This window comes from Lytechinus pictus, chromosome 9 (genome assembly GCF_037042905.1).
Source record: "Lytechinus pictus isolate F3 Inbred chromosome 9, Lp3.0, whole genome shotgun sequence".
NCBI lineage: Eukaryota > Metazoa > Echinodermata > Echinoidea > Temnopleuroida > Toxopneustidae > Lytechinus > Lytechinus pictus.
In genome coordinates this window covers 11,883,893-11,910,796 of record NC_087253.1, presented here as the reverse complement: position 1 = coordinate 11,910,796, position 26,904 = coordinate 11,883,893, and the positions used below count along the sequence as shown (strand labels likewise).

At 35.5% G+C, this 26,904-nt stretch overlaps 2 protein-coding genes across 2 annotated transcripts; both read right to left on the bottom strand.

The window, feature by feature from the left end:
• Nucleotides 1-534: 534 nt before the first annotated feature.
• On the bottom strand, nucleotides 535-7,609 carry LOC129268290 (UDP-glucuronosyltransferase 2C1-like). The gene is made up of 4 exons (XM_054905860.2): nucleotides 6,320-7,609; nucleotides 4,119-4,341; nucleotides 3,370-3,589; nucleotides 535-2,486 (listed from the first exon to the last, which is right to left on the bottom strand). The coding sequence occupies exons 1-4, from the start codon at nucleotides 7,205-7,207 to the stop codon at nucleotides 2,201-2,203; spliced, it is 1,617 nt and encodes a 538-aa protein (XP_054761835.2). The 5' UTR covers nucleotides 7,208-7,609; the 3' UTR covers nucleotides 535-2,200.
• Nucleotides 7,610-25,717: 18,108 nt separating this feature from the next.
• On the bottom strand, nucleotides 25,718-26,546 carry LOC135155574 (UDP-glucuronosyltransferase 2C1-like). Its single transcript, XM_064105069.1, has one exon. It carries the CDS (start codon nucleotides 26,471-26,473, stop codon nucleotides 25,718-25,720), a length of 756 nt encoding a protein of 251 aa, XP_063961139.1. The 5' UTR covers nucleotides 26,474-26,546.
• Between the last annotated feature and the right edge of the window lie 358 nt (nucleotides 26,547-26,904).

Below are 26,904 nucleotides of genomic sequence, written 5' to 3'. Positions count from 1 at the left end.
AAACATAGGTATATGTCTTTATGTATATTCATTAGGTGGGCTGATGATGCCATATCCCCACTTGTTCTTTTGTATTTTATTATATGAAATTAGGTTTATTCAAAAAAATTCTACCAAGACATAAAGCAATTGGATTGACAACTGATTAAGTGCATTAGTTATTTATTGCCGCAACTTATTTCATCATAATGGAGACACATAATTTACACATGTATGAAAAATTTAAACATTCATGATTTCATGCATAACATACGAAAAAAGGAAAGTGGGGATGTGATCAGCCCACCTAATGAATATTCATTACGATATGCATATATCTGTTTTCACAAAAATATTTATAAACTTTAAAATTCAATAACTTTGTTATTTGTTATCCGATTTTAATGAAATTTTCAGCATTCATTTTGCTCTGTGAATTTTACTCAATTTATTTAGATATAAATATTTCCAGCCCGGGCCACCCCTTTAAAGTCATAAACATAACTAACTGCAAGTGAGACTGCCTAAGGATTCTACACCAATAATACACATGTGTAAATTAATAATTGTCTTTATTGAAACATTAAGAAAAATTATTCCTCCCATTCCGTGGGTGCATTACAAATGATTACACTTAAATAATACACACATAAAAATACATTGTAAAATTAATGATAAACACACGAAAAAGGACCTGAACAGTACTGTTCCGACTAAGTAGTTCTCACTTATCTCCAGGCGCTATACAGTGCGTATCAAAAAAGAGTTTACACTTAGAAAAATCCTGTAAAATTATACATTTGTAATATCCTGAACATTTTCCACATTTTAACATTGGTACAGATCCATTTAAGCAAATGACGATATAACTGTCGAAAAATATTTCCGCTTGAGTGAGCACCACTTACTTTTGAAAAGTTAGTGAAAAATGATTTGCGCAGAACTTTGAAATGGTTTTGCGAATAAAAGTAGACCTTAATCATGAAGAACATGTTGAATTTAGCTAGTAAAATTGATTTGAAGATATATTTTACCTTTTTTTAACTTGTTTCCTTGCCCAAAACATTCCGAAGAGTGCATCGCGCCCCACCCCACTCCCCCACACACCGAGGCCATCGTGACACTGAGCTGTGATTTACATGAAATGGCTTAGGCTTGACTTTCATAATTGTTAATCATTGTCAAGCTTGGGAAAAGTGTGGAGAAACAAGTATCAATGAAAAATGAAATGTAACCCTACTTTAAATTATAAAAACTTTAATAGTGAAAAAAAATGCTGGAGATGTCTGATATAAACTTTTGTTCAGATTCAATTATGTCTTCAGATCCAGCTGGTACAAAAAGGGTAAGGGTTGTGCTTACTAAGTGTTGAAATTTCAATTTGGGTGGCAAAATTGTTACAAAATGCTTGAATGTATCCGTTTTATTTCAATAGACTAAAAGTGCAAGGGAAATGTATGAGAAATGTTTCGCAGGGTAAGTTTGATTTCGCCCTTTCCCCTTGACACAGCGTGAAAACAAGCATTTCTGCGCAAACAGATTTCTGCGAGCTTTACAAAAATGGACAGTACTCACTTAAGTGTAACATTCTGTCAAAACTTTTTCTTTCATTGGATAGATGAGACCCAAACCCAAGATTATATGTGAAAAATTACCCACATGTTGTATATTTTTTGATTCCCAGGACTTTTTCAAAGTGTAAACTTTTTTGATACGCACTGTAGATCCAGAGGAATATCATAGGGGCGTGTCCCCCTTAGTACCCACATGATAAACAATGCCATCCTCTATCATTCTAGCGCCCCATTTTTCAGAATGAGGATAAAAAAGGTTCCTGGTATTTTATCAGTGAAGACTCTGATTCTATATCTTGTTTATTTCCCATTTTTCTGTTTCTGTTTGTGGTAACTCCCGTAGGAACTCGGCAGGACAGCATTTTTTGCTGGTGAATATGCCAAGCTGGTATATAACCAATTACCTTGGAAACATTTTACGTCTAGGTTAATCAGTCATAGTGGCTGACGTAATAGACGACAGATATCACTCTTGGGCCTTTTTATCGAAGTGGAGACAATGGCAGAGTTGGGATTCGAACTCACAACCTTGCGATTATGAGTCCAATGCTCTAACCACTGGACCACACGACTGCAAGTCAATTACCCCCTCCCACCCTTAAAATCATAAATCATAGTTCTATTATCAAAATATAATTATATTTAGATTAATCAGATTTTGACTTTCTCGTCTCTGTATGTTTTCGTCGACAAAGTCCGCAGCATTTACAAACCAGCCATTTGACCGCCAAGAAAAACGATATGAAAACTATTAAAAAAAATGCTATGACGTCGATGGATTCTCGCTGGATGAAGTTGAGTTCTAGAGCTCGAGTTCTGAGATGGTCACCCCCGAATTCCAAGATGTGTTCGATGTAGTAGACGACTTTCTCTCGGACAGGCACGATTTGATCTTTCATTATAGCAGAAGCCTTCTTTGCATTAACAGTGTATCTGTGAATGAGGTTGAAGCATGAATGGGGTTTGATGAGTGTTAAGAGGACTGGTCGAAGTCTATATTTATTTAAATGTATGCTATATCGGAATCTACAGAATTACTTATCTTTCGACATAGGGTGGCATCGGGTTATTTGACAGGGGGGGGGGTCTAAAAGTGACGTCATTTTTTCTCATTTGAATAATAGTTTAGGTAATCATGGGTAATCATATAGTAATATTACCCCAACATTTATATTACACTCTTCTTTCTCCTTTCTTCCTTTTTTGTTCAGAATTTTCCCTGTGTTGTTCCTTTTGAAAAAGCATGGGGGAAATCGAGCGTTGTCTTTTGCACACACTGGCTCGGCACTTGGGAAATGATCTGCCTCTTGCTATACGAGACTCCAGGTTTTTTCTTTTTTTATTTTGTAACAAATAAACTATACCCGAAGGCGTGCTCTTTTATTGTTTCCTACAATATTCATAATTTTCCTTGATGTTTTCTATTATTTCTAGCTGTAGGCATACATGTCTTTTTCTTCTTTTTCTTCTTCTTTTTCCTTTTCAACTTCTTCTTCTTCTTATCTTCTTCAACTTCTTCTTCTTCTCCTTCTTCTCCTTCTTCTTCTTCTTCTTTTTCTTCTTCTTCTTCTTCTACTTCTTCTTCTCCTTCTACTTCATTACACATAGAGTACTCTCCAAAGTGAATTTAGCTCATATCTATCATTTTCATCATGAACACATAAAAGGCTTGTCTGACATAGCAATATACTCTATACGCAGACTATATTCAATTTTTGTTCTTACTTGAAAGATGGAGAAATATTTATCGATTTAAATAGGTGTGTTTTTATACATGCGCTTCGCGCAAGAAGGGGTCGATCAGAAAAACACTTACTTTGGATTGTTTAGCATCTCATTAACTGCCTCTCTAAAGCTTTCTTCGGTGAGTGTATTCTTATCGATAGGGAACCCCATTCCCTTGGCTTGCATCCGGACTGCATTACCCATCTGATCCCCAGCTAGAGGCATGACGAGAACTGGAACACCGTGGGTGACGATCTCATTGATACCGTTCGCTCCTCCATGATAGATCATCAACTTCGTCTTGGGGTGACCTGGTGTTTTCAATGGAAGGAATGGAAAATAATGCTGGGAATAAATCGGAACTCATTTCCAAAGAGTGAAATCAGAATTGAGCAGTTCAATTTGATTTGTACATTAAATTTCTTCATCACTAAATATATTTAATTTCTATATAGTACACTTTCCATCTTAATTGAAATATCAAGTCCCTTTCAAACAAATATGATGAAACATTGATCAAGAAGGGAAACTAAACCTCGAAGATTGCCACAACTGTCAATGCACTTCAATACATAGAGGAAGCTGAAGATTGGCAAATTAATTTTTAAGCGTACTTCCAAGGTATGCTTTCCAAACAATTAGACGATATATTTAGCAATAAACTATTAAAGCGAGATGTTTAGAAATAACAGATCTTACACGCTTTATGATCTGAATTGGTACAAAATGATATCAATACCATCTCACATTCATGATTTTATTAAATTTTGACAAGGGCACGCCTAACCATGCTACCGTAACTTGTAAATCAAAGGATCAACAAAAATTACAACATCGTACCAAGGAGGTCGCTTTGAGGGAGCCAATCAGAAACGAGCGTGTTGTTTCCAAGGTTACGCGGGCGTGTCCCCTTCAATCTCCACAGCACCCTCTGCGGCAGCTCACTGAAAACTTTGGCCAGATTTTCATTGAGTTCGTCGTTCATCAACGAGGAGACGACGGATCCAAGAGTGAAGACTATTATCCCGTGGTCACCGGATCCTTCCACAAAATCGTTCATTTCCTGGACAAAAATCAGATGATAAATAAATAGATAGGAAAATGGTATTTATTGTACTGAAGGGGCCGGGGGGGGGGGGGGGGTCCATGACATCTGCTCCGTACCGACGACAAAGTTGCACCGATGGCATATCTGCAGGTTATGCCAAACATAAAAAGCTGACCTCCAAAACTAAATAAACCCTAACCCTTATATTTACATTGTTCTGAATCAAAAACCCTATTACATTCCTAACTGTACCCCTATGTCGTCTGAGACACCGGAGCAAATATTGTCGTGACACCGGCCGGGTACGAGACGTTGCGTCTCGTCAAGGGGAACCAACCCTTCGTCCAAAGCCCCCCCCCCCCCCACACACCCCTGGTTTGCCCGAAAGGTACGCGAACCGGGGAACCGATGCTCCCAACATACCCTTTCGGCAAAACCGGGGGAGTGGGAGGGGGGACGACGGGGTGGGTTCCCCTTAACGCGACGCGACGAGACGTCACCCACCCCTTCGGTACAATCCTTAACATGCTTCACAACTGAAATGTGTACTACACAAGCATACATTTTCATTCATTAATTTCTTAAGTACAAGGTCTACATGTAAATGCGTAAAATAAATAAAACACTCTAAACTCTATACCTTCGATCTTACGATAACATTAAAAGTATCAACTACACTAATACGTCTTTGCATATTGCCAGGATCTAGAGAGATATCTAAAGAGGGAAGATAAGTAAAAGAGGATAAGGAAGTAGATAAGGAAGGGGGTCAAAGTCAAAGAAGATAGATATAAAACATGAGTGAAATGGTAGAGAGAAGGTTGATCCTGGATGTGACATCTGAACGTTAAAATACATTGATAAATCATAAAAAAGGAACTACTACATACTTAAAAGAAAAGACAAGTTAATATCAGGTAAATGGTATACAAATAATATACTTTATCAAGGGCATCAGTAAGATTTACGCAGGCGAGGTACCATTACGCCCAAGGTTTAGTCGAGGGTAATGTTGGGACTGTTTAAAAGGTAACAAGTAGGTGTATGGGTAATGTTTCAATACCCGAGCAAAATGATGTGTATTATAAATTATATTTCACGAAAATGTTTTCTAAGATGTGTAATATATGTTTTATAGTGATCATGCAGCCCCTTGTAATTTGATAAACTATATATTCTCATCTCAAAACCACTCCCGGTCAATAGCACGAGTAATTAGTACCAGTCATTGGCAAATTTCCCTCTTACAGAGTCTTAGCTAAAATGAAAAAATTGAAATATGAAAAGCCTGAAAGAGGAAAATAAAATAAATTGAATGACTGGTCATAGGTCAATATTTTAGCCAACTATTTTGATGAGGATCCATACTGACCACCAATTTCTGAATATCACATTAACTGACATTGGTATATACTGATTAATCAAACAATGAGTCCTCAAGGAATTCGATTAGGGTACTTTTACCCTAATGTTAATGTAGTATGCGTAACAAGGGTTAATTTATGCACCGACATAGCAGCACAGAAAACCCATGAATTGCATAAACTATTAATCATGTTAATTACTTCTTCTTTGGAATCCCCAGTAATGACCTCCATTGGTTGCGGTGCATGCTCTGAATTCGGATACATCTTTATATTCGTTTCAAAATGTGGAAGAGGAGGAGATGAAGTAGAAGAAGAAAGGAAAGAAAGAAAGAAAGAAAGGAAGAAAGAAAAATGGAAAAACAATGAAAGAAATAAAAAAAGAATTAGGAAGAAGAGGCTAGATGGAAGGACAAAATAATGGGAAAGAAAGAAAGGAAATAAAGGAAAAATAATGAAAGAAATAAAAAAGGAAGGAAAAAATAAGAAGAAAAAGAAGAAGAAGGAAGGAAATAAAGAAAAAACGAAAGATAGAAAGAATAAGAACTAAGAAGAAAAACACTTAAGAAAAAAAGACAAAGAAAAGTATATTTCAAAGATATGTTCCACTTGAAAACTACTCCAGTTACCTTTGGTAATGGTTTGGGTGATTGGGTTGTGATTCCACCGATCGAGACAAAGTTTGGCGTGATTGGTTGAGCGAACTCAAAAGCCCAGTTACCCTGGGACAACCAAAGCTGAGCTTTGCCAAGAAGCTGATCAATCGACAGGTCAGGTCTGATGTTGTGGTCCTTCTGAATTTGATCGAGACCACTTCGCGTCAGGTACATGAAGAATGGCTCCGTTACATAACGCATTATAACATTGGTGATCCTCTGAGAAAATGTCATTTGGTCAGTGAACGTAGTCAAACCACTGAACGGTACGTAAGAGGACGGGGCGGGGATGCCGAAAGTATCTTCATTGAAAAAGGGCGCCCTTCGAAGTGGAGTCATCACGACGAAAGGAACGCCCAGGTATTCCGCAAGCAAGGAATCGCAGCCACAAGTCGGCATGGTGAGGATCAGGTCGAAACGTTCTTCCCTGAGCCGATCCAGTGTCTCCTGGTCCTTGAAGAGCTGGAAGCATCCTTCGGTGAACCATGGGAAGATGGTACGAACCCTGCCAATGATCTGGAAGACAGAATCCTGACTGAAACCAAGGGCGATTGACTGAAGCCCCGCAGCCATTTCCTCCATCTCCTCCTTCGTCTTAGAGTTCTTAAAGAAGATCTTCCCGGTGACAGCTTCCTCAGTGAGACCCTTGGTCACCTTATACTGAGGGGCCAGGAGAATAACCTCATGCCCGCGTTCAACCAGAGGTTCCGTGATAGCTGAAAACAGAATGTGCTGACTAACGCTGTTCATGACACCCGACATAGCGAGCATGATCTTAGCTCCTGAAACAACGGGAGGAGACATGAATCCGGAGCAAAGTACAGCCGCAACGAATATACAAAATTTAGGAAGTTTCGCCATCTCAAATTAAAAACCCTTTCCTACGATATAAATAGTCCAGTACCAGAAAATATATATCATTCGGCTCACAACTTAAGGAAGTCAGCTGTGTCTGCACCGTACAAAGCGAACACAATACGTCCGTTAATACTTTACAAATGGTAAGGTCACCTAGCTTGTGCGATCTACATTCACGTGGAGAGGGGAGTCTTGATCGATGTAAAATATACATGTGTACACTGTACGTCTGCACTCGTGAACATTGACAAAAGATTTCGTAATCGGTCACCCTATTTGCATTAGGTATTGCATCGAATTTCCGTACACAAACATGACAAAGAAAGATCGACCAGACAGACAGATCAAATATCCAATGACCCCTCACCCATGGTATTGCGCACGCCGCCATATATATACATGTATATATATATATAAATTATATACACGTAATGTGATCTGAAATGAGAGCAATTTTCCTATATTAGTCCAGGATAGGCCCCATAGAAACTTGACCAAACCTTGTTTTTTTATATATACAATATTTTTTTATGGTTTCTTGTCAATTCGAGGGTGCTGATTACGAATCTGGATGATGCCACTCGTGTAACCTTGAGCATTTTCTGCAAATTGGCAAAATCCAATATGGCCGCCAAAATATGCAAATTACCCATGAAAATCCTAAAATTGTCCGCACATTGGCTATGAAATGCATGAAATCGTGTGGCAGGAGTAAAATACTCTCTGAAAAAATAATTTTTCACAAAATATTTATTTTCCTGATATTCAAAATGGCCGCCATAGGCCATTGTATACTCTAGTATGTACAATATGAATAGGGAAAATTAATTTTCACAAAAAATTAACACTAAACCGCAAAAAATCGCGATGTATGAACGAAGTAATATATGCAAATCATCATTACTACCGAGATATATCATTTGTTATGTTATATTGGGATATCGCTGTATTTTGATATCTAAAATAGCCGCCACTGGCCCAAAGAGGATGTACAATGGCAATGGCCGGGGCCAACTGAAAAAAAAAATGACAAGAGTGAGCATTAAAATGCATATTATTAAGATAAAACGAGTGGAATGCTGACTAAAAAGATCATTGCCATCATTGCCATTAATATGCCATTTATGTGATAAATGCTGTATTTTGACATTCAAAATGGCCGCCAGCCATAGGCCCTATATTTATCATGTACAATGCGAATGGACAAACTAATTCTAACAAGAGTCAGAATCATAAAATGCATATAACTGTGATATATGAGTAAAAATATTGTCTTAAACTTGATTTCTAACTAAATACATCACATATTGGTCGTGGAGGTAATAAATGCTGTACTTTGAAATCCAACTAATGGCTGCCACCATAGGTCCCAAAGGTATTGTGTACATTGTAACATGGGACATATAACTTTGATAGAATTTGGCTTTGCTTGACTCTAAATATTGCATATAATTGTGAATTGTGAATTGTGAAAGGGTGAAATATTGTCTAAAACCATGGTTTCTACCGAGATATATCATATAATGTGTAATTTAATAAATGCTGCATTTTTAAATTGAAAATGGCCACCATAGGCCCTTATCGTATAATATACAATTTGAGTGGAGATAAACAATGTTCACAAAATGGGCATATGGCAGGCATATTGAATGTTGAAATACAGTTTTTATCACCTAAATTACATAAGATATGATATATTTTGTTATAAATCATGTTTTCAGACAATATTTCACACAAACATCACCATTTGGCCAAGCAAATCCAAATTCTGTTGAAATAATTTGTTCCCTTTCACATTGTGCATAATACCATAAGGGCCTGTAGCGGCCATTTTGACTTTCCAATAACAGTATATATAACAACTAACTGGCAGAATAAATGATATATCTCAATAGAAATTATGCTTTCAGACAAAATTTTACTCATTGATCACTATTACGTGCATTTATGGTGCTCACTCCTGTGAATATTGGTTTCCCACTTTGCATTGTACATAATACTGTTAATGTCTATGGCGGCCATTTTGAAAGTCAAAATACAGTATTTAACACAAACTTGAAACCTGAATGATATATTTCATTAGAAAATATGTTTTTAGACAGTATCCCATTAATTTATCACATATATATGCATTTTAGTGCTCTCTCTTGTGATTTCTGTGCTCCTCTTTCTCATTGTGCATAATACTTTTAGGGCCTTTGGCAGCCATTTTGAATATCAAAATATAACATTCATCACATACATGGCATATTAATAATAAATTTCGTTAACAATTATGTTTTTAGTCAGTATTCAACTCGTTTAATCTTAATAATATGTATTTTAGTGATCACTCTTGTGAATTTTTTGGCCCCCATTGCCATTTTACGCAATACTGTTTGGGCCAGTGGCGGCTATTTTAGATATCAAAATACAGAAATGTTCCCTTATATGATATAATAAATGATATATCTCGTTAGTAATGATGATTTGCATATATTACTTCGTTCATACATCGCGATTTTTTGCACTTTAGTGCTAATTTTTGTGAAAATTAGTTTTCCCTATTCATATTGTACATAATAAAGTATACAAGGGCCTTTGGCGGCCATTTTGAATATCAGGAAAATAAATATTTTGTCAAAAGTTATTTTTTCAGAGAGTATTTCACTCCTGCCACACAATTTCATGCATTTCATAGCCAATGTGTGGACAATTTTAGGATTTTCATGGGTAATTTGCATATTTTGGCGGCCATATTGGATTTTGCCAACTTGCGGGAAATGCTCAAGGTTACACGAGTGGCATCATTCAGATTCGGAATCAGCACCCTCGAACTGACAAGAAACCATCGAAAAGTATTGTATATATAAAAAAACAAGGTTATGCCTCTTCTATCCTGGACTATATGTATTACAGTATTATGTATGTACTTCGAAAAAAGGCCGAATCCTTTGCTTATAAACAAAACAAAATTGCTAAAATTACTCGGATTATATACACTGCAAAAACTCCGGTGTTGATTTACCTCCAGCCCGGAATGTATACATGTCCATGTACACCAAAGAAGTGTTAAATAGGTAAAGTCCACCCCAGACAAATGTTGATTTGATTCAATAGAGACAAATCTATCAAACATTACGCTGATAATTTCATCAAAATCGGAAGTAAAATAAGAAAGTTATGACATATTTCAAAGTTTCACTTATTTTTCTCAAAACACTTATACGCATAATTTAGTGATATGCAAATGAGAGAGTCGATTATATCAATCACTCAATATTTCTTTTTATTTGTTGTTTGAATTATACAATATTTCAATTCTTGCAGAATTGACATTAATGTAAAACTTGACTGAACCACATTGTTTAAATCCGGTGTGTTGGTTAAGTTGGTAGAGCGTCCGTCTCACAACAGGTCGGGAGTTCAAACCCCGGTAGCGTCAGTCCAAAAGACGTTAAAAGACGGGTGTTGCTGCTACCCTGTTTCCCGATAGAGCCTCGTCGATCTAACGCTACACAGCGTCTGCCGGGCCCACGATAAATTGGGCAAAACAATTAATTTTCGGAGAATTTAATTTCTTGTGTATATTTCGAACAATGATATGGATTTTCATTTTCATTAATTCCACATGTCCAGGGAGGAATAAACCTCGATTTCACATGACAAGGGGCAGTGGTGTACCTGGCATATTTCGTCGGGGGGGGGGGGGGCAAGCGACAAGGATGTACAAGGTGGGGGGGGGGGGTAGTAGGAATGGGCGTATAGGCACAATTTTTTTCAAGGGGGGCTGATAATCATTGCCCAAATATCAACTTCACAGTTTTTTTAATTTTCGAGCGAGCGAAGCGAGCTTAAATTTTTTCAATTATTATTCAGCCTTTTTACATGATTTGAAACGTGCAGAAATTATACATTCGGTCATAAAATTACCAATACACGAGGATATTTGGGCACCTCGCAGTCCTCGTTGCCCTGCATTTATATTAGCAGCCCCCCATGCACATTGGAAGTTGAACTGAAGGTGGGAAAGGTTATCCAGGGGTGACCAATAAAACAGTTGGGATCTTGCTACTACTGATATTTACTATCGGGCGATTGTACTTTATTGTCGAAATTAATTCTTTTTTTTTTGTATATCATTCCAGAAATTAAATGTATTGGATCTTGATTGATATATTTCTAATCAAGTGGTAATTGTCCGGCGTAATTGCAATGTTTATATTAAAATACTTCTTTTATTCTTCTTTGAAGGTGTTTACATTATGTTCCCAATTATGCTCATTTGGAGACGTTATAAAATAGGTATTTGACATTGAAATCAGTTGTATTCATGTATTGATTTGCATTTGTTTTATTTCCATATACACAGTTAAAACAAAAATAAATGCTTGCATTCACTCATAAAAAATAAATATAAACTTGAAAATATATGCGACAGTAATAATGATATTATCACTAGATATTGGGAAAATTACTCACTCACTTTCATGGCAGGAATGTCAGAAGGTTGAGGGAATTGAACTTGGAGAAAGATAGATAGGCGGACGAAGGGATCGGGTACATGGGATAGTAATAACCAAAGGAATGTGTAAGCAGGGGGTATATCAAGGCCTTTTCCAGGGGGGGGGGGGGTGGAGGCCCTTTATTACCGACAGATGTCAGTACCGATTACCGACGTCCGACGACCAATTATACTCATCTATATCCCCCCAGGGGCAGATTCAGGATTTTCAAGGGGGCATTTTTATTTACAAAAATTTTGACAAGCCCCACCCCCAAAAAGTCTTCACTTTCACTTGCACGTGCCAAAAAATTTACACTAAAATAATATTTAAAAAATAATAATTGCGAGCGCGAGCTGATTTTTTTCTTAAAATTTTGACCTAAAACGATACATTTTGTGTACTTTATTATGAATAGTATGGGTATCTTCCTTAATAAATTATGCGAGCGCGAAACGCGAGCTAAATCTTTTGATATTCCGACTTAAGAACTGGATATTCTAAGCACTTTTAGTAACCATGAACAAATCGGATTCTAACTGAATAATTAATTGATGCAAGCGCGAAGAGCGAGCTGGAAATTTGAGATATTCTTCCCTTAAAAGTGGACATTCTAAGCACCTTTTTTTTTAAAACTATGAACAAGATGGTAGTTAAAAACAATTAATTGGTGTGAGTGCGAAGCGCGAGCTGAAATTATTGATTAAATATATATTTCGACCTGAAAACTTTACATTCTAAACACTTCATTTAATTATGAACAGGATGGAATTTTATGCGAGTGCGAAGCTCGTGCTGAACTTGATATTTAAGCAATTTTTGTAACCGTGAACAAATTGGTTTCTAATGATATATTTTTGATTTTCTATATTCCGACCTGAAAACCGGACATTCTAAGCACTTCATGTAACTATGAACAGGATGGATATACTATAACAGTTGTATGTGAGCACGAGGCGCGAGCTGAAATTTTTTATATTCCGGCCTAAGAACTGGATATTACAAGCACTTTTTGTAAACATGAACAAATGGATTTCTAACAAACCAATTGACATGAGCGCGAAGTGCGAGCTGAAAATTTTTGATATTTTAACCTGAAATCTAGACATTTATCTCAGGTATCCTACTAAAAAATTGATGCGAGCGCGTAGCGCGAGCGAAATTTTTATTGTTATAATTATATTACCTAAAAGTTGTTCTCTACCTTTTTCCCAGTCCGTCCTCACTATTGGTACAGAGAGCTCTAAAAGTCGCATTGCGCAAAAATCACAATTTACCAATAAAAGTGTACAGTTTAATTGACATTTACCGACAATGATGGTGGAACTAAAAAAAACGAATCAGTTGGAACAGCCCCGTGTACCCGACAGTTTATCATTTTTTCCGACAGTCTGCAGTCCAGTTTTTGTTTTCCCCTTTCTCTTAAATTCTTTCTTCTTTTTACCCTTCCCCCTTTTTTCTCTCTTTTCTTTTTTCTTTCCCTTTTTTCGCTTCGCTTCGTTTTGTTTTTTGGCTGCCCCCCCCTTAGGTACGCTAATGAAAAGGGGAGAAAGTCAGAATATTTCAAATTTCTTAGCATAGAATAGAAAAGAAATAGTGAGTGGGTGGCGTCATCAGTTTCCACATTTTCATACCGACCAGGACTCGAGGTGCACATAACTTTTGTGTGAAATAAGGCCAAATTTTAAAAATGTCATAACTTTCTTATTTTTCACCGAATTTTGATGGAACTTTCAATGTTATTCTTGTTGGATTTTTCTCTTTTTATTCAATCATCTTTTTGTTAGGGTGGACTTGTACTTTTAACAACACCAGTTTGGTTTTGGTCTAACACTCGATATGTGTATTTATACAACACCAATTAGAATTAAACCAGCATCGTTTTGATTACAAACTGGTGTTTTTTCAATATTTTTGTGGTGTAGACATATATAGATTCCGGGGCGGCTGGTGTTAAATCAACACCGGAGTTGCAGTGTAAAGCATAGGGACTAAGTCAATCTAATTTTGATTATAAAGTGTTCATGTTGGGTGTCTTGAATTTTTGTGGCTACCCCACAATAATGTGCATTTTTTTTAAATAATATGTTTGAATCCTACTCGGTTCGTTTTCATTTTCTATTGTGTATCCTATTTTGTATAGATTAAGGAATATCCTTTAAAGTCAAACCAAATCTTCAAATACAAAGGCAAATAATCGCTTTATAATATTTCCCTTTTTAACGTGAATATTGATCAAGATAAAAACAATTGTCGTAAACAATTTTGCATCCCTTAATTTAATTTAAAAAAAAATTGTTTTTAAGTCACAAAGATTTAATCAGGGAAGTGGAAGTTGGTTCTACCTCCCTGCCACTTCCCTGATATAACCCCATTTGGTTTAATATACCCCACACTCGATCCCTAAAGCGTGCCGTATTTTTATTTTGCACTTTTATATTAACAAAATTTGAAATATCAGCCAGTATAGCCAGCAGAATCTCATACCACATCCGAAAAAACTGACAAAATACACATATACTCCAAAGCAAAAATGTTCAGTAAAATCCTAAAGTTTATGGTCTCCTGGAAACATAAACATCTGCATGTTTCAAATGCAAACTTAAATTGACAGATTTCTAACTTCTAGATTTTATTAACCATTATTCTTTTGAACTAAACAAAGAAATAAAACTACTTGTATTTACTGTGATGATTGGAGAACATATACTAGTACGCTGCTAGAATTACGGCGCCAGGGTTATTGTTAGGTGGGGTGAGATTGTCTAAATATGATGTCGTTCTGTATCTATTTCTAAGGTCCTTTCAGCCTGGACATCAGACGGTAGGGTAATTGCCCTACTGCCTGCGACTGGTGGTCGGACAGTTAAAAAAGTTATTACATGTACAGAAGACTTGGACATGATATGAACTCTTTGCCATGCATTAAATGCTCCAACGCATATTTGTATTGGAAAGCATAATTATGTAGGAACATTTCGTTGCTTTAAAAAAAACCTAGGATTTTACAGATAATGTTCTTATTATTCTTTATGAAATGGTTAATTCATTGTATACATTCCATTCCCGAGTGTATAACGGTTTTGGAAGACTCATTTACGAACATTTCATTACTTTAAGCATACATCTTACAGATTTTCATATCAAACTTCCCACTTTTTTTTTCCATTGTTCATTGAACATTGCATACAATTTACTGATTAAGAATTAAAGAAAAAAAAAGTTTGTTTACATACAGAACAAAAAGTACATTGGTATTATTGTTTATTATATTCATTTTTTAATTAAAATAATCAATCGAGATTATCATATTGTGATGCATTAAAAAATATTCCTTATAATCATTCCTAATTTATTTTTATGCATTCCAGACTTACCCTATGATTGTTGTTGTTTCCTTTTAATCATTTACTTTGTTTACATATATATATAAATTTATGTTTTTTGCCTGTTTTGTGTAACTTATGCATGATTTTTCTGTCAATGCAAATTATTGTTCTTGATTCACTTTACTCTACCATATTTATTACTAGTTTGGAAACTGTGTGTACTTAATGATATAATATGTCTAATAACAATGTCTTTGGAGAGACGTCATACTTCACAGTAGGAAAATATAATAAACTTAATTCAAATATTGACAGCACTAAACTTATATCAATAATGCATTTAAATTGTCGTAGCTTAACTAAGAATTTTGAAAGTCTATCTTTATATCTAGATAACTTCGAAAAACAGTTCAGTGTTATTGCTTTATCTGAAACATGGTTGAAAAAATCCCATCCAAATCTATGTAACCTCAATAATTATTCCTTTATAGGACAAGAGAGAGAAAATAAACGTGGTGGTGGCGTTGGGTTTTACATTTCAGATTCTTTAGAGTATGAAACAAAAAATGATTTTTATATCAGTAACGAAAACTGTGAGGCAATTTTTGTAGAAATAAATAAAAGTACTGTATAATAATTGGTTGCATATATAGACCACCTGGTCAACCCATTGATTATTTTCTGAATATTTTACAAAACACCCTTCTGCTTATTCCAAATTCTAAGCCATGTTACCTGCTCGGAGATTATAACATAAATCTTATATCATTAGACGGTAGTCTTCTTAGTAATAGCTTCACGGACACATATTCCTCATTTTCTTTTTATCCACTTATAAACAAGCCCACGCGCATCACTTCGCACTCGAGTACACTGATAGATAATATATTCACTAATAGATTCGAAACAGTTAGGGAATGTGGTATCCTCTATGGAGATGTCAGCGATCATTTACCTATTTTCTGTATCATCTCCTCTTCTTATTTGACTTCATATTCTCCTCCAGTTTATATAAGTAAACGATTAATTAATGAAGATAATATCTGTGAATTTTGCAGAGCTTTAATAGATTTTGACTGGGACTTTCATGAAACTAATGTAAATGATATGTTCAATAATTTTTTTGATAAGTTCTTAGAGTTATATAATAGTTGTTTCCCTCTCAAAAGTATAAAAATAAAACCTAAGTTAAAAAATAACTGGTTCACACAAGACCTTAAAAAAATGTGCAGAAAGAGACAAAATCTTTATAAAAAGTATATTGTTAACAGAACAGCAGTTAATGAAAGAAATTATAAAATTTTCCGTAATAAATGTACTAAGGCCATTAAAAAAACTAAACAGCAATATTTTTATTCTAAATTTACTTCTTTAAAAGGGAATACCAAAGCAACATGGAAAGAAATAAATTTTGTACTAAACAGAAAAAAGAATCATAATAAAATTTCAAAAATTGTCGACAATAATAACATTATTACGGATCAAAAAAAAATAGCCAACGAATTCAATAACTTTTTTACTTCTATTGGTCCAAATTTGCAGGAAGAAATAAAAAACACAAGTGATGTAACTAACGAACCTCCTTCAAAATACCTTTTAAATCGATGTCCTTTTTCAATATATTTTCAACCAATATCTGAAAGTGAAATCATATCTGTTGTAGATAAATTGAAACATAATACTTCTTCTGGGTTCGACAACGTAGACATAAAAGTTATTAAGAAAGTTATTCCATTTATTTGTAAACAACTATGCTACATTTTTAATGAATCAATTTCTACAGGAATCGTACCTGATAAACTTAAGATAGCAAAAGTGATACCTGTATTCAAGTCAGGATCAAAAGAAACTGTAACGAATTATAGACCAATATCTGTTCTTACTGTCTTCTCAAAAATAATTGAAAAATGTGTATATACCAGGGTATCCCATTTTTTATCGTCTCATAACATTCTCAATAGTACACAATATGGATTTAGGGAGGGTCTCTCAACGTCATTGGCTCTAAATAAATTTACTAAAGATATTACAAATTCCATTGAAAATAAAAAAACAACCGTAGGAATTTTCATCGACTTGTCCAAAGCATTCGACACCATAGATCATCATATTCTAAAACAAAAACTTCATCACTGTGGTATACGGGGAACGCCCTACCAGTGGATTGTGAATTATCTAACAAATAGAAAACAATTTGTCTCTGTTGATTCAATTAATTCAGTTATGTTAAATATTGTTTGTGGGATTCCACAAGGATCCATATTGGATCCATTATCATTTCTTATCTACATAAATGATATTCAATGCTCCTCAAATATTTTAAATTTTATACAATTTGCAGATGATACTAGTATTTTTTTTACTCATAATGATATTTCCTTTATAACCTATACTTTAAACAATGAACTTCAAAATTTAAGCAATTGGTTAAAATGTAATAAATTAGTTATAAATATGTCTAAAACAAATTTTATGGTATTTAGTAACATTAATTATGATATTAAGGATATTAAATTACACATGAATGGATCTGAATTATTACATACAAATCATTCAAAATTTCTAGGTATCCATATTGATGAACTCATGTCATGGAAATATCATATCGAAGATGTCTGTGTTAAAATATCTCAAGTTGTCGGTGTATTGTATCGCTTACGTCACGTTCTCCCGCCTAAAATACTTCTTTCCATTTATAATACCTTGTTTCTCCCACATATCTCATATTGTAACATTATCTGGGCTTGTTGTCCAAAATATCTATCTGATAGAGTATTCAAATTGCAAAAAAGAGCGGTTCGCCTTATTTCCAATTCTTCATATTATTCCCACTCTGCTCCATTATTTCATAAACTCAAACTATTAACTGTATATGATATCAAGAATTTACAAATCGGAATTTTTATGTATAAATGCAAACATCGTCTACACCCTCCTCATATCTCTGATTTATTTCCCCTTAATCTAGATTTACATTCTTATGAAACCCGTTCTGCCAATGACTTTCATTTTCCAAAGGTTCGAACATCATATGCTAAATCCACTCTTTTATTCACTGGCCCTAAACTGTGGAGTTCCTTACCAAAAGAAATAAAAAACTCAGTATCACTCCATTCCTTTAAACGTAATTTCAAAAAGTACCTGATTGATACAAATTTTAAAAATAACAGTAGAGCTTAAAAATCAAACTTATCCTTTCTTTTTTTGTATTGTTTATGTCATTATCAAAGTTATTATTCTAAATTCTTTTCCCATACGTAACGTTATTTGATTTTGTTTTATGAATGTGTTAATTTTTCTTAACTATTATCTTGAAAGTTATGAATGAGAGCCATATTTACATGCTACATATTGTTAAGAAATGTCTATTTTAATAGCACTTATCTGTTTATTTTATGTTGGGTGCCTGATTTTAAGACTTTATCTTGTCTTCTTTGGCTCCCCCACAGTAATATACATTTCTTTGTATTACTTTTAAACAACTCGGTTCACTTTCCTTTTTTCAGTTATGTTTGTTTTGTTTCCTATTTTTGTACATATTTGCAATGTTTTTATATTATTGTGGAAATAAATGATTTGATTTGATTTGATTTGATATTTAAAGTTTTGAATGAGCTTAGGTTACACGAACGGGGTCCTGTAACACAAAGGTTAGCGATTGATCGTAAGCTTGATTTTCACGATTAATTCTACACTGTACTCAGTACAATCAATTGTAAAGATATTCTCCAATGATGGTTGCTAAACTTGTGTTATGACCCCTGGAGCTCGAGATCTGTACTTATTTTCCCTCTTCTTCTGTTTTGGAACTTACAAAACCATCGCTACTCTGTCCTTTATCATGTTTATGATATAGCCTGTGCTTCATCGATCTGCTGATTCTTATGGTGATTTTACAGGACCCTTGGAACTATTTATTTTCGTGGGGGTGCTGAAGTTAATTTGACACAAGCAAAGAAAAAAGGTTTTCAACACAAAATATTTGTTTTTTTACATACATTTCTCAAACTTATTGTACACACCCACCAGAATTCCAGGGGCTGCTGCTTATGGAAAATAATACACGTAGCACCCCGCTTCCCAGCGGGGACAAGTTAAACGGAGTAATAATTATTATAATTAAGCAATATATTGTGACCAACTGAAATCTATAACTGAGTATAGTACCTTTGGTAATGCTTTTGGTGATTTGACTGTGATCCCGCCAATAGATACGAAGTTAGGTGTGATGGGCTGAGCGAACTCAAAAGCCCAGCTACCCTGGGACAACCAAAGCTGAGCTTTACCTAGAAGTTGGTCGATTGTGAGATCAGTTCTGATGTTGTGTATGGAACGCGGAAAGGCTAAAATTTGATCACTGTCACTTTTGATTTGATGGACCTCCGTACCAGCCATCATCAAATCAAGTGCAGCCATCAGTAAATCAAAAGTGGCCATCATCATATCAATTTTCAGCATCATATCCCTCTGTACCAGCCATCATCAAATCAGTTTCTAACATCAAATCAATGTTGTCCTTTCGGCGTTCCTGATGTGCGCGCCAAAAGGACACCTGTAAGTTGATGGCAGCCACTTTTTATTTGATGACGGTTACTTTTGACTTGATGACGGCCACTTTTTATTTGATGACGGTTACTTTTGACTTGATGACGGCCACTTTTTACTTGCTTTTTATTTGATGACGGTTACTTTTGACTTCATGACGGCCACTTTTGACTTGATGGCGGCTGCTTTTGATTCGATGATGGCTGCTTTTGATTTGATGATGGCTGCTTTTGATTCGATAGTGGCCACTTTTGATTTGATGATGGCTGCTTCTGATTTGATGATGGTTGCTTTTGATTCGATAGTGGCCACTTTTGAACTGATGATGGCCACTTTAGATTTGATGATGGTCACTTTCAATTTTTTTATCGCTTTTCATTTGATGGTCACTTTTTGTTTGATGGTCACTTTTTATTTGATCACTTAATTTGATGGTCACTTTTTATTTGATGGTCACTTTTCATTTGATGGTCACTTTTCATTTGATGGTCGCTTTTAATTTGATGGGCACCTTTTATTTGATGATCACTTATTTGATGGTCACTTTTAATTTGATGGTCACTTTTAATTTGATGGTCACTTTTAATTTGATCATCAATTCTTATTTGATGGTCACTTTTAATTTGATGGTCGCTTTTTATTTAATGGTCACTTTTTATTTGATGGTCACTTTAAATTTGATGGTCACTTTTTATTTGATGGTCATTTTTAATTTGATGCTCAGTTTTTATTTGATGGTCACTTTTAATTTGATGGTCGCTTTTTTGTTGCTCACTTTTTATTTGATGGTCACTTTTAATTTGATGGTCACTTTTTATTTGATCATCACTTTTTATCTGATCATCACTTCTTTGACGGTCACTTTTTATTTGATGGTCACTTTTAATTTGATGGTCACTTTTTATTTGATGGTCACTTTTAATTTGATCATCAATTCTTATTTGATGGTCACTTTTAATTTGATGGTCGCTTTTTATTTAATGGTCACTTTTTATTTGATGGTCACTTTAAATTTGATGGTCACTTTTTATTTGATGGTCATTTTTAATTTGATGCTCAGTTTTTATTTGATGGTCACTTTTAATTTGATGGTCGCTTTTTTGTTGCTCACTTTTTATTTGATGGTCACTTTTAATTTGATGGTCACTTTTTATTTGATCATCACTTTTTATCTGATCATCACTTCTTTGACGGTCACTTTTTATTTGATGGTCACTTTTTATTTGATGCTCACTTTTCATTTTATGCTCATTTTTCATTTGATGCTCACTTTTAATTTGATGATAGATTTTTATTTGATGGTCACTTTTTATTTGATGGTCACTTTTTTGTTGGTCACTTTTTATTTGATGGTCACTTTTTATTTGTTGGTCACTTTTTATTTGATGATCATTTTTTATTTGATGATCACTTTTTATTAGATGATCACTTTTTATTTGATCATCACTTCTTTGACGGTCACTTTTTATTTGATGGTCACTTTTTATTTGATGCTAACTTTTTATTTGATGCTCACTTTTAATTTGATGGTCGCTTTTTATTTGATGGTTATTTTTTATTTGATGGCTACTTTAAATTTGATGATCACTTTTTATTTGATGGTTACTTTTTATTTGATCGTCACTTCTTCTTTGATGGTCACTTTTCTTTTGATCGTCGCTTTTCATTTGATCATCACAATTTAAGTTGATGGTTTCGGCATTCCATACATGGTCGCTTTATATTTGATGGTCGCTTTTCATTTGATCGTCGCTTTTATTTGATCGGCACTTTTCATTTGGTCGTCGCTTTTCATTTGATCATCACTTTTTACAGTACGTGCGCATAAACGTGTCGCAGTGAGCATGCACTGAGCAAATCCTCATGTACGTATAGCTAGCGCGCTCTTTTTGCTTCCGAGAATTGAAGTGCAGGTGCATATATGAATCTATTGATCGTGAAAAAATAAATCTGGAAAATGGAGGGTATACTTAATAGTTTAGGGATGCCTCAATCAGTTATTAACAACTTTCAACGGGAAGGGGTAAGTTGAAGTTAGAATTTACTTAGATCTAGACCTACGCTTTAGATCTAACTTTGTTTGTCTATTTTGTTGGTGTGAAACGGTACTATAGGCCTTGGCCTAGGCCCTACTCCCTCACAACATTGTCACTGGGGCGTTGCACTGGGGCCTATGCTCTAGTATAGACCGGCTAGGCTAGGGCCCTATCTATAAGTGTCACTAGGCCTAGTCACTAATAATAAGCCTAGACCAACCTGACTCCATTGTTGAGAACTGTGCTAGTAACTTAGTGTTAGAGCCAGAGGCTACACACGAAACCCATGCAAATGCAGAAAAAATACAGTTAGTGTTCAGTTCTTAAATATTTTCAGATCTCTAGACCCTAATAATATTAATTTTAGCTGATGATTGGCATTGCCCATTTTGCAAATGCAGCGCGGCGGGGGCAGAGGGAGGGGGTAACACTAACGAGTAACGTTGAGTCTTATCCATTGTAGTTATACACTCAAGCCTAGCGCCTATAACATACAGTTCAATTGTTACTGTTAACCCCCTACCCTCTACTCCTGCCCCCGTTGTGTTGAAGAAAACCTTTTTTTTTTTTTGTTTTTTTTTTGCTATAGGCTATTCATATTTATATATATATATATAAACAAGGCCATAGATATGAATAACAACAAACCGAGTCGCCCTTTTCCAAAACTCCCAACCCCCCTCCCCCCAGAAAATTTGTTGCGTCTATTATTGGGCTTATTTTCTTTTTACCCAAAATTAAGGGGGGGGGGGCTGCGTGCGCAACCTCCCAACCCCCTTGGCGACGGTCATGCAGTTGACCCACAGAAATTTAGAAAATTTATATTTTTCTTGCAAAAATGCATAAAATTTACAAAAAATTGTGCAACAAATCCTTCAAGTTCTGCTCGATTGCTTCGCTCCCTCACTTTCGAATAGGGTCTATTTTTGAAAATTGCAAGAGTTTTTAACAATGATGGGATGAGGATGTTTTAAACACTCTATCAAAAGTAGGTTCAATTTTGCACCTTTACCAATGTCACACCTGGAACACATTTAATGATGCAAATTTGCACCTTTCAGAAAAATAGGTGCAATTAAGCTGTACCTTTTAAGGTGATTTCTTTTCTGAAAGGTGCAAATTTGCATCATTAAATGTGTTCCAGGTGTGACATTGGTAAAGGTGCAAAATTGAACCTACTTTTGATAGAGTGTTTAAAACATCCTCATCCCATCATTGTTAAAAACTCTTGCAATTTTCAAAAATAGACCCTATTCGAAAGTGAGGGAGCGAAGCAATCGAGCAGAACTTGAAGGATTTGTTGCACAATTTTTTGTAAATTTTATGCATTTTTGCAAGAAAAATATAAATTTTCTAAATTTCTGTGGGTCAACTGCATGACCGTCGCCAAGGGGGTTGGGAGGTTGCGCACGCAGCCCCCCCCTTAATTTTGGGTAAAAAAAAGAAAATAAGCCCAATAATAGACGCAACAAATTTTCTGGGGGGAGGGGGGTTGGGAGTTTTGGAAAAGGGCGACTCGGTTTGTTGTTATTCATATCTATGGCCTTGTTTATATATATATATATAAATATGAATAGCCTATAGCAAAAAAAAAAAAAAAAAAAAAGGTTTTCTTCAACACAACGGGGGCAGGAGTAGAGGGTAGGGGGTTAACAGTAACAATTGAACTGTATGTTATAGGCGCTAGGCTTGAGTGTATAACTACAATGGATAAGACTCAACGTTACTCGTTAGTGTTACCCCCTCCCTCTGCCCCCGCCGCGCTGCATTTGCAAAATGGGCAATATGCCAATCATCAGCTAAAATTAATATTATTAGGGTCTAGAGATCTGAAAATATTTAAGAACTGAACACTAACTGTATTTTTTCTGCATTTGCATGGGTTTCGTGTGTAGCCTCTGGCTCTAACACTAAGTTACTAGCACAGTTCTCAACAATGGAGTCAGGTTGGTCTAGGCTTATTAGTGACTAGGCCTAGTGACACTTATAGATAGGGCCCTAGCCTAGCCGGTCTATACTAGAGCATAGGCCCCAGTGCAACGCCCCAGTGACAATGTTGTGAGGGAGTAGGGCCTAGGCCAAGGCCTATAGTACCGTTTCACACCAACAAAATAGACAAACAAAGTTAGATCTAAAGCGTAGGTCTAGATCTAAGTAAATTCTAACTTCAACTTACCCCTTCCCGTTGAAAGTTGTTAATAACTGATTGAGGCATCCCTAAACTATTAAGTATACCCTCCATTTTCCAGATTTATTTTTTCACGATCAATAGATTCATATATATGCACCTGCACTTCAATTCTCGGAAGCAAAAAGAGCGCGCTAGCTATACGTACATGAGGATTTGCTCAGTGCATGCTCACTGCGACACGTTTAAATGCGCACGTACTGTAAAAAGTGATGATCAAATGAAAAGCGACGACCAAATGAAAAGTGCCGATCAAATAAAAGCGACGATCAAATGAAAAGCGACCATCAAATATAAAGCGACCATGTATGGAATGCCGAAACCATCAACTTAAGTTGTGATGATCAAATGAAAAGCGACGATCAAAAGAAAAGTGACCATCAAAGAAGAAGTGACGATCAAATAAAAAGTAACCATCAAATAAAAAGTGATCATCAAATTTAAAGTAGCCATCAAATAAAAAGTGATCATCAAATTTAAAGTAGCCATCAAATAAAAAATAACCATCAAATAAAAAGCGACCATCAAATTAAAAGTGAGCATCAAATAAAAAGTTAGCATCAAATAAAAAGTGACCATCAAATTTAAAGTGACCATCAAATAAAAAGTGACCATTAAATAAAAAGCGACCATCAAATTAAAAGTGACCATCAAATAAGAATTGATGATCAAATTAAAAGTGACCATCAAATTAAAAGTGACCATCAAATAAAAAGTGACCAACAAAAAAGTGACCATCAAATTAAAAGTGACCATCAAATAAAAAGTGACCATCAAATAAAAATCTATCATCAAATTAAAAGTGAGCATCAAATGAAAAATGAGCATAAAATGAAAAGTGAGCATCAAATAAAAAGTGACCATCAAATAAAAAGTGACCGTCAAAGAAGTGATGATCAGATAAAAAGTGATGATCAAATAAAAAGTGACCATCAAATTAAAAGTGACCATCAAATAAAAAGTGAGCAACAAAAAAGCGACCATCAAATTAAAAGTGACCATCAAATAAAAACTGAGCATCAAATTAAAAATGACCATCAAATAAAAAGTGACCATCAAATTTAAAGTGACCATCAAATAAAAAGTGACCATTAAATAAAAAGCGACCATCAAATTAAAAGTGACCATCAAATAAGAATTGATCAAATTAAAAGTGACCATCAAATTAAAAGTGACCATCAAATAAGTGATCATCAAATAAAAGGTGCCCATCAAATTAAAAGCGACCATCAAATGAAAAGTGACCATCAAATGAAAAGTGACCATCAAATAAAAAGTGACCATCAAATAAAAAGTGACCATCAAATTAAGTGATCAAATAAAAAGTGACCATCAAACAAAAAGTGACCATCAAATGAAAAGCGATAAAAAAATTGAAAGTGACCATCATCAAATCTAAAGTGGCCATCATCAGTTCAAAAGTGGCCACTATCGAATCAAAAGCAACCATCATCAAATCAGAAGCAGCCATCATCAAATCAAAAGTGGCCACTATCGAATCAAAAGCAGCCATCATCAAATCAAAAGCAGCCATCATCGAATCAAAAGCAGCCGCCATCAAGTCAAAAGTGGCCGTCATGAAGTCAAAAGTAACCGTCATCAAATAAAAAGCAAGTAAAAAGTGGCCGTCATCAAGTCAAAAGTAACCGTCATCAAATAAAAAGTGGCCGTCATCAAGTCAAAAGTAACCGTCATCAAATAAAAAGTGGCTGCCATCAACTTACAGGTGTCCTTTTGGCGCGCACATCAGGAACGCCGAAAGGACAACATTGATTTGATGTTAGAAACTGATTTGATGATGGCTGGTACAGAGGGATATGATGCTGAAAATTGATATGATGATGGCCACTTTTGATTTACTGATGGCTGCACTTGATTTGATGATGGCTGGTACGGAGGTCCATCAAATCAAAAGTGACAGTGATCAAATTTTAGCCTTTCCGCGTTCCATAGTTGTGGTCCTTTTGTATTTGCCTGAGTGGCCGCCTCATGAAGTATGTGGCAATTGGCTCTGTTATGAAACGCATCAGAATATTGGTAGTCCTTTGGAAGAATGTCATCTGGTCAGTGAAGGTTGTCATCACGCTGAAAGGAACGTAAGATGACGGAGCAGGAATGCCGAAGGTGTCTTCATTGAAGGTCGGTGCCCTGCGGAGAGGGGTCATCGCAACGAAAGGAACGTCGAGGTATTCCGCAAGCAAGGAATCACAACCCAACAGGGGCATGGTGATGATCAGATCAAACCGCTCTGCCTTGAGTCGATCAAGAACTTCCTGGTCTTCGAAAAGTCGAAGGCAACCTTCGGAGAACTTCTGAAAGTTCTCTTGCATCTTGCTAAGAATGTCTCTGAACGATCCTTGGCTTAAAAGAAGAAGGATCGCCTGCAGACCCGCGTTTATCTCCTCCATCTCTTCCTTTGATCTGGTTGTCTTAAAGAAGATCTTCCCGGTGACAGCTTCTTCAGTGAGACCCTTGGTCACCTTATACTGAGGGGCCAGGAGAATTACTTCATGCCCGCGTTCGACCAGGGGCTCCGTGATAGCTGAAAACAGAATATGCTGACTAACGCTGTTCATGACCATCGTCATAGCAAGCATTATCTTGGCCCCTGAAACAACGGGTGGAGAAATTAGTCCCGAGCAAAGGACAGTTGCAAATAGAATGGCAATTGTTGAAAGTTTCGCCATCTTAGTATATGTGCTTGCAATCGCTCAATAATTATATAGGCACGCTATACACGACATGAGAGAGAGGGAACAATTCAAGTAATAAATGCCTTCTATGCCGAGGTCAAGTTCCACGCATATTAGTCCGGGTTATAATTGAGCAAGGTGCCACACGAAAAAGGAGAAATTTTCATATAGTGCTTCTAGACCAGTTTTTCACGCTGAATATGAATATATGAGGTAACCAGGCTGTATCCTGAAAATTAACCCATGAGGGCGCTTTTTTCAAAATGGCCGCCAAATTTTCAGAACATTTGAATTTTCGTACATAGATTTTGACATAAACATTCCATTGCCACAAAATTAGTGTCATATGAAAGACAAATACATTTCCTACAATTTGGTACCTTTTATAGGGGATAAGTAGGTTATTTGGCTGAGATTTTAAGTAG

Excerpts from the sequence above, each read along its gene's own strand:
- LOC135155574 (XM_064105069.1), bottom strand. The coding sequence starts at position 26,473 with ATGGCGAAACTTTCAACAATTGCCATTCTATTTGCAACTGTCCTTTGC.
- LOC129268290 (XM_054905860.2), bottom strand. The coding sequence starts at position 7,207 with ATGGCGAAACTTCCTAAATTTTGTATATTCGTTGCGGCTGTACTTTGC. Across the intron at positions 4,342-6,319 it reads CACCCAAACCATTACCAAAG|GAAATGAACGATTTTGTGGA; the intron begins GTAACTGGAGTA and ends ATTTTTGTCCAG. Across the intron at positions 2,487-3,369 it reads GAGATGCTAAACAATCCAAA|ATACACTGTTAATGCAAAGA; the intron begins GTAAGTGTTTTT and ends CCTCATTCACAG.